The 9276-nt window shown below is 36.7% G+C and overlaps 1 protein-coding gene across 2 annotated transcripts in view; it reads right to left on the bottom strand.

The window, feature by feature from the left end:
* Positions 1-275: 275 nt before the first annotated feature.
* Positions 276-9276, bottom strand: part of GALNT2 (polypeptide N-acetylgalactosaminyltransferase 2) — a 263261-nt gene continuing 254260 nt past the window's right edge. For both annotated transcript variants that reach the window (XM_001369258.5, XM_056816138.1), the window contains exon 16: positions 276-3574. In XM_001369258.5, the coding sequence (XP_001369295.1) occupies positions 3419-3574 (156 nt within the window). In that variant the 3' untranslated portion in view covers positions 276-3418. The remainder of the gene's footprint in view (positions 3575-9276) is intronic.

Genomic DNA, 9276 nt, shown 5'->3' with positions numbered 1-9276 from the left:
GAACAATATATGGGGAATATAGTTTAAAGTATGGGGGTAGTCAGATGGCTCAATGGTTAGAAAGTCAGCCCTAGAGTCGAGGTCCTGGGTTCAAATATGACCTGAGAAGCTTCTTAACTGTGTGACCCTGGACTAATCAGCCCCAACTGCCAAGGAAGGGGTTTTTTAAATCTGGAGACATGGCAGGGGAATATTGGAGAATCACTACAGCCTTCAAACACAACTCAGATCTAAATTACACAAGAACCAAGAACAATTTTACCACAGCAGAGACCTTTATCTATAAAGTATCTTCTTTATTTAAGTTAAACAATTTTCAAGGATGGTTTCCATCTATAAAATGAATAAAGTACAAGCTCTGTACAGCAGTTCTTTTTTTAAAAATCAACTGGAAAAAAAATTACCAAACTATATTTTGAAATTTGCAAAACATACTCACATATACCATCATTTTTCTCTTATGAAGACAGTAAGAAAGACCACCACAGAGAAGACAACTAACTTTGTCACACTTTGCTTTGAGGGTTTATAGAGGGGTATTTTTCATTTTCATTTTTAAAAATTGGGGCAGGATAATCCCTATGCTTAAAAAATAATTAAATCACAGTAAGTAACTTTGGCACACTGTGTCATGTAAACATAGCTTGTAACATAGGACACCTGTTTATTTTTTGTTGTTGTTTTGTTTTCCTTCTTTCTCTTCTCTATTTTGCTCATATCAAAGAAGTTTGCTAGCTCAGGAAGAATCCTCTTTGGGCAGCAGCCACAACAGAGTTTGGTAGATATACAGCCTTACAGTACAGTGGGTTTGACAATTAAGACCTCTGGGTTGGGGGGATATGTATAGTGTATCAGGGATTCCCCCAAAAACCTGCTCCACCCAAATCAGCCAAATTGAAGCACTTTCCTATACTTCTGGGGGGCCCCTTTACAATAGCAATAACTCATCAGTGACTGGGATTTCAGTTAACAGAATCCAGAAGTGCGTCTGGGTAGGAGCTTCCTTGCCCCAAAGTATTTATTCAATATAAATGCACACATACACAATCTTGAAGCTTATCCTTAGACTCTTCCCAAGGATCTATTTGCAATACATATTTTTTCTCCAAAGATGGAAGTGTGCTATAGCATTCCGCATCAGCTGCAGAATGAATTCTGAACCCACAACCCCTTTCCTTGAAAATACATCCGGCTGGTTGGCAGAGTAGAAGGATAACAGTTGTAGGCCAAAAACAACCTAGAAATTTCTCCACTATATACTCACACTAATTAAATGCAAATAAATTTAGTGTTTTGTGGAGAGAAAAAAAGGAATGGATGACAGCTTCCATTCCTGGGAACAAATGGATTGGATAGGGATGGGAGATATGGCCAAAGAGCTGACTTATCAGTGCCTTTCCATATCCTAAATCCACCTGTTCCTATTCTTAAATCTCCATTTTTCCTTCTTGCTCCAATCTCCAATACCCCCCAAAAAGGGACATACATGCAGACCTGATGAACAGATGAACAGAAAACAGTCATCAGCTCCTCCTTCAGCTGGCTGACCCAAGCTATCTAAGTCTGGGACCAAGGACCCAGTGATGATATGGGCTTAGCTAACAGTCATTGGGATCCATATCATTACAATGACAAAGCTCCTAGAGAAGAAATCTACAGCACAAACATGATGGATATTTTTTCTCCTAAGCTAACTGCCCAGTCATTTTTATACATACACACATATTCTCTCTCTCTCTCTCTCTCTCTCTTTCTCTCTCTCTCACACACACACACACACACACACACACACACACACACACACACATGTTCCCTACTATCAGTTATAATCATTCCATGGTTTAAATAGAAATTGTCTTCCTAAACCAAAAGGATCTCCTCTTGTGCACCAATTCATTACATTAAGTTTTCTGGCATTGATTTTCCATTCATTTTCTTTCTTTACCCAAAGCTCACTGATGCAGTCATTTAGAGAAGAGGAAGAAAGGATGTGATGTATTCCAATGTAAGGACTTCAAAAATGGTGCTGGGGAGAAGGCAGGTTGTAGTCCAGGACCCGCTTTAACCACGAGGGTGCCACTCACATTTCAGGACACCAATTAAACCAAATCTGTAAACTGGATTTGTTTTCGGCCACAACCACTAATCCCAAACATTCAGCTGGCAGCTCAATTAATTTTGAAAGCCCTAGTCTTATGGGCTCCAGTAATAATTAGACCAATGCTGGTATTGTGACAGCTACATAATGTAACATAATTTGTCTGCACCTGTCAAAGGACTATGGCAACTTGTGCCATTACTCATATTGGGAGCTGTGGGGTTGTTTTTATTTTTTAAAGAAAAGGAATTTAATTTAAAAGACCAAAAGCAATATTCTTCAATACAAGTAACTGATATAGGTTTACAGATACTGACAGCACACAGAGTGAATTCCAAGTCACAGCAGCAAACCCAAAGTAAATGCCAGACACAGATGCTGCTGGGATGAAGAGGGGTTGGGTCTTGGCCCTGAATGATGCTTCCCTTTCCTCTTCCATTGCCTCTTGAGTCCTTGACTAGCCAAGAAGCACCCACTCATGGGAAGATCCCCAGAAAGCAGGCGAGGCTCTCTCCCTCTGTCAGAAAAGAGCTCCATTTCATAACTGGGTTCAAGCTCCTTTTCTTCTTTTCACATGTGTGAACAGCTTTCTGGAGAATTGACAGGATGATGATGATGATGATGATGATGACCCATATAAACCATTTGGGAACTGACCATATTTTTTAATATATATTTATATTTAGTGTCCCATCATAGAAAAGTTCATAATCAAATATAGCAAGTACATTATATGGGAGTATGGGATTCAGGACTGGAAGAGGGCTGGGGAGGGAGCTGAAGAGGAAGGGAAAAACCCCCCCCATAAACCTTCAAAATGACAGTTCAGTTTTCAGAAACTGTAAATGATGCTTTCTATGGGGAAAAAAATGGAGCTTTAAAAATGATCTTCTCAGTGAGAAAGTTAACTACACCCCTTTCTCCCTCCCTAATTCCCCAACCTGTATGTGTTTAGATCCATTTTTCCTACAGTATGTCAGTTGTTGCTAGGGATGTTAATCGACTGTTTGTGCGAGTGCTAAGAGGGAGAAGGAAAGAAATGGGAAAAAGGGGCTCACAGAGAAGAGGGAGCGCGGCTGCAACGGTGTTTGGTGAGATAAGGAAAGCAGCATTTTCCCTCTTCCCCTTGTCCACACAGCTCCCCTGTGCCTTGCTGATGGAGTTCTCCTATTTGCAGACCATGATGGAATACTGAGGTATATAGTTCTGTGGAAAGTTTAAGAAATATAATCTGTAATGCGATCTTCAAAACTCTGCCCGATGTGTAGGAAACGTGACGGTGGCGTTCCCTGGGTGTTGGGTTGGTTTTCCTCAGCCCTTCTACTGCTGTAGGTTGAGTGTGAACTTCCACTGTTGCGATAAGGATGGGCTGCAGACTTCCACACTCAGACCCCCATTTTTGGCATTGCGGCTGTCCAGACACAAATTGCTGCCAACGTGCCTCAATTTAGAATTGCTCTCAATTTGCTCCCATTTCTGCAAAAAAGGGGAAGGGAAAATTATAAACACATTAGTGAAAAAGAAAAGAGAAATGCTTTGAGAAAGCTCTTCTTTTTTCATCAGAAAATGCCCCTGCGGGATAAAAACATCCAATCCAAACCCTTTGATCCTGAGATTGTACTGCTAGACTCTCCCTCCTCCCAAGGCAGTCAGTCAGTCAGAAAGAAGGATACCATATAGGCTAACTCCTAAGTAAGAGAATCAACAAATGTTTATTAGGAGTGCTTGTGTGTGTGTGTGTGTGTGTGTGTGTGTGTGTGTGTGTGTGTATTTTTATATATAAATATAAAAGAGGCAAAAACATCCCTTTCTTACAGGAACTTTTTGTGGTAGCAAAAAATTGGAAACAAAATAGGAGTCCATCTACATGGGGAATGGCTTAATAAAACGGGGTATGTGAATGGAAAGGGTACTGCACCCTAAGAAAAAAGAATTTAGAAGCAAGGGGAAGGCATAAGAACTAAAGGAGACTATAGTAAGCAGAACCAAGAAAAAATAATATGTAATAACTATAACTCCATAAACAGAAAGGATATTCAAAATGAAGTTGGCAATTAAAACACCAACATAATAGGCAATAATACAAAATATTATGTAATTAATTTATATATTATAAATTCTATCCATAGTATATAATGTCATAACTATTATATAATTATAATAAAACAGGTAAGTATGTAATGTGATAAATTTTCACATTATAAATAATGTCATAACTATTATATAACACATTTATAACATAACAGGAAATTATGTAATATTATATAATGAATTTACATATAAATTCTATCCATGGTATATAATATCATATAACTATTTCTGTCATAACTATTATATAACATATGTATAGCAAAGTAAGTCATTATGTATATAAAGAATTTACATATTATAAATTTTATTCATGTTATACAATATCATATAACTATTACATAATTGTAATATTATGTGATGAATTTACACATTGTAAATTCTATGTAATGTCATAACTTTTATATAACATTTAAAATAAGCAATCATATAATATTATATGATTTACAAATAAATTCTATTCATGGTATATGTCATAATTATCATATAATTACACTATAATAGGCAATTCTGTAATATCTAATGAATTTATATAGTATAGATTCTATTGTCATATATCACATAACTATTATATAATTATTAAAAGCAATTAATTAATATATAATGAATTTACATATTATAAATTCTATTCATGGTATATAGTCAAAAACTATTGTATAATATAATTCTAATAGTCAATCATGTAATATATAATTAATTATATATACATATACTTAAACAATTATATGTCAATAACAGATAATCATAATATAATAGGCAACGATAAATCTATAATGATTTTTACATATTATAAATTCTATTAATGTGATATGTCATATAATATTATAAGTATTATATGATATAATAGGCAATTATAATGATTACACTTGGCCCCAAGGAAGATAAGAGAGGATGCCTCTCCCTCTTTACTTGGTAAAGGCAGTAGAATATTATATATCCTGTCAGAAATGGTGAATCTAGCTGAACTGTCCTCTACCTCCTCTTCTGTAAATCTTTACTGTGAAGGAGCTCACAGGGAAGAGGAATAGACCTGGAGGCCTAAAGACAACAACATCATCCTAATCATTTTAAAAGGAAAAAAATAAAATGATCAGTTGCCTAAATGCTTCATAAAGGAAACTCCTGCTCTCCCTCAGCCTTGCTCAGAGTTTATAATCTCCTCTCACAGTCTGTGGACAAACTGATGGGCTAGTTAACCTCTGCTATCTTTCCCACCTGCCCTTTCCCTCCCTTTTAATATCACATCTCCCTACGGGGACCCATTATTCTAATGTTGCTTCTCTCCCCTTCTCTCATTGGTCACTCCAGTCAGAAAGGAAAGCAACTGATAAAGCGCTTAATACTTTAGCATTAATAAATTGATGGGTTGGCTGTGTAAGGGACATTTGCATTTTAAATCAGAAAGCTTAGGGATAATGACTGACACAAAGGGATGACTGGCTAGTAGTAAAAGTTCCAACATTAGTGAGAGAGGGACAGAGGGCTTTTCTGGTTGCCCCTCAAATCACATCACTTAAGAGGCTATGTATTACCAAGTATACACTACTATTATGAAATTATTTTAATCAATTAATAAATCAAAGCATTTTAAATAATAAATTAAATAAGATTTTTATTAAATGAAATATCAAAACAATAAACAAATTAGAATAATAAATTTAAAAAGAATAATTAATGAGTTAAATAATTTATGCATTAATATTAATATTATGTATTATTCTAAGTAAAACAGACTGCCTTAGAGAGGACTCAGGCCTTTTCACATACCCAGGAATCTGTTACTTAAGAGTAGGCACGGCATTGACCTCTCAGTAGACACTGGACAGCTATTTGTTCATGGATTGAATAGAAAAGCATAGGGAAGGTCATTCTGCTAAGGAGCCTCCCTTCTCAGGAACAATATTCTCTATTGAAATCTATAGTATGCTTTCCTTACCTGGACACATCCTTATTCTAAAAACCAGCCTCCAGGGGGTCTTAACACCCCACAACTGTTTAGTAGGTTATAGAAAATAAATATCACCAATTATTTTTTCCAATTAGTGTCTGCCTTATTCAAAGAAAAAAATTTTTTAACACATAGCAAAAGCCTTTTATCATTAGGGTTGTAGTCTGTTATTATAATTAATTTTTTACACCATGTGCTCTAAAGTTCCTATATGTACAATTTTCTCCCTCCCCCCAATCATTTTCGTTTTGTGGAATTAACATTTCTCACTCTTGTCTCCTCTCTTTTTTCACTCTGAAAATGCGTACGCCACACATGTGCAATCAGCAACGTGCTCTGAAACTAAATACCCCAACTGGCAAGAAACCACAGGATTCAGGATAAAATTTACTAAGAGTTTCAGTCTTGAAGAGCAAGTGAACTAGGCAGGAAGAAGATACAAAATAGGGCAAGGAATGCAAAAGAGAAAAAAAAACTTCACCTCTTTACAAGCTTTGTATTTAAAATGAACCTAATTACCAATGGATTTTTTACTAGGGACATTGTGGCTTTAAACCCATTTGTATATTTCAACTGGGATCCCCCCCCCCAAACTACTAATATCTTGCTGTCTAAAAATGATCACCTGACTCATAGTATGCTAACAGTATAATGCAAATGGAATGTCTATGAAAGAGAATAAAGGGAAGAGACACAGAGGTAACTTTTTTGGGGGGTAGTTTATCCTATGTTGCTGTCAATCACTTTCTCCATTCTGTTTTTGTTTTTTCCTCTCTCCAATTGCATCATAAAGTTTTTATCTGGCTGCCATTGATATCTATGTCATTTCAGACGGACTTGAATTCATTTTGCCAAAGAGAGCTAGGATCTGGTCCCACCTTCCTCAGGGAATTAGCCTGTCATATACTAATGCATCAACTAAATGAAGGAACCTTTAAAAAAAAGAAAAGCCCCACCACAGATCTGTCTTTGAAAGCGGGTTGACAGCTCAGACTGATATGTTATAACACAAACCTTTGTAGGACTGACCTATTTATAGGACAGTCAAGGCTGACGGCTTTCACTGTTGCAAAGGTCTAGATGCTTTCTCTCCAACTGATAGACTGGTTTTTAGTGTTAACCACCAAACAAATCCTTTCTGATACAGACCAGATACCACAGAGAGCTGACTGCTACAAACTTCTTTCTTTCTCATAAAGTCTGTTTGAAATTTTTGGTAGTGATGAATGTTGCCTCTCCTTTCAAAGGTGAGCAAGTCATGGTAGGATCCCCTATTAACCACCTGAATAAAACCTGATTTAATTAAAATTTAGTCCAATGAGGCCAAATTTCCATGTTTTTTTTTTTAAAATATGAGAACATGGCTCCTATGGAAAGAGATTTCATGTGACTTTATGTGTGTAATAAGAATCAAAATTCTTGCTTTGTCAATGGCTGGGAAGGGGCAAGAGGGAAGGAGAGAATTTAGTATTCAAAATAAAAAAGAATGCTAAAAAACAAATTGCAGAAAAAAATGTGTGTATGTTTTTTTTAGAAGTAAATGTTTTGTTTCTCCAACTAAATCCCAATACTATAAGGGCAGTAAAAAAAAGAATACACTGAACAAATGGAGCAATAAGCATTTTGTTAAAAACTGATAGAATAAATAAAAATGACAAAAATGAGAATATATATATATATATATATACATATATATATATATATATACACACACACACACACATTGCCATTAATACATGCCCCCCATAACCACACACACACACACACAAAACCAAAGAAGGTTATGGCTGATTTAAATCAAGAAACAAGTTGTTCTCTCTTCATTATTTCCAAGGGAGAAAGAGATTTTCAGTTTTGTCCAGGAGCCAGGCTATGGCTAGTTTCCCTAATCCAGGCTTGTGAAGTGCTAGATGGGTAACTGTCCAGGGTACCAGAGCCATCAACATCCCAAAGAGTGTAATGGCCAGAAAGATCAATCACCCATCAAATCAACACATATTTAAAAGTAAAGACCAAATGCCAGCTCCTGGAGATACAGTAATAAAAACGAAATAATTCCAGTCCCCAAAGAGTTTATAGTCTATTAAAGAAATGACATAGATGGATATATGAAATATAGAAGAGGTAATTTTGGTGGGTAACACTAGCAATGAGGAGTGGTTGGGAAGGGTCTCATGTAGAAGTTGGTATATGAGTTGAGCTTTGAAGGGATTCTAAAAGGCAGGTGAAAAGGGTAGGCATTCTTGGCTTGGGGGATAGTCAACTGCCTATAGAAAGGCATGGTGGGAGACAGTTAGGTAGCTTGGTGGATGGAGAATCAAATAGAGAGACAGCAAATCCTGGCTTCAAATATGGCCACAGACACATCCTAGGTGGATGACCCTGGGCAAGTCACTTAACCCCCATGGTCAAGCCCTTACCACTCTTCTTCCTTGGAACCAATCCATAGTACTGATTCTAATATGGAAGGTAGAGGTTATTTAAAGAAAAAGAAAAAGAAAGGCATGTGAGATATGGAATGTCACACATGAAGATCATGAAGAATGTTTGTTTGGCTGGGCTACTATAGGGTGTGTGAAAGGAGCGACATAGAAAATGTCTAGAAGGGCAGGTTTTAGCCCCGTTGTGAATGGCTTTATACACCCAGCAGAGAAGTTTGCATTTGACACTAAAGATTATAGGAAACTATGGGAGTTTATTGAGCAGGGGAATGATGTGGTCAGATGTGCCTTAGTAATATCACTTTGGCAGTTGTGTGCAGAGGAGATTGCAGAGGGGAGAAGCTTGAGGCAGGATGACCAAATAAGAGGTTATATAGCTTGGAAGACTTAAGAATTCTGATCAGTGCCACGATCAATCATGATTCCAGAGGTCCGATGATGAAAAATGTTACCTCCTAGCAGAGAAGTAATGGACTAAATGTGCAGAATGAGATACACATTTTTGGACACGGTCAATATGGGAATTCATTTTACTGGACTGTCCATTTTTATTATACAGTTTTTTTTCTCTTTTAAAAGAGTTTGTGTGTGTGGGCTGTGGGGGGGGGGAGAATCTTATCAATTGAAAAATAATTTAAAAAATACTCCAGGGTAGAGGATGAGGGTCTGACCTGGGTAGCTGTCTGAGAGGAGAGAAAGGG

The sequence above is a fragment of the Monodelphis domestica genome, chromosome 2 (genome assembly GCF_027887165.1).
Source record: "Monodelphis domestica isolate mMonDom1 chromosome 2, mMonDom1.pri, whole genome shotgun sequence".
In the NCBI taxonomy this organism is placed as follows: domain Eukaryota; kingdom Metazoa; phylum Chordata; class Mammalia; order Didelphimorphia; family Didelphidae; genus Monodelphis; species Monodelphis domestica.
This window is presented reverse-complemented; position numbering and strand designations above follow the sequence as displayed.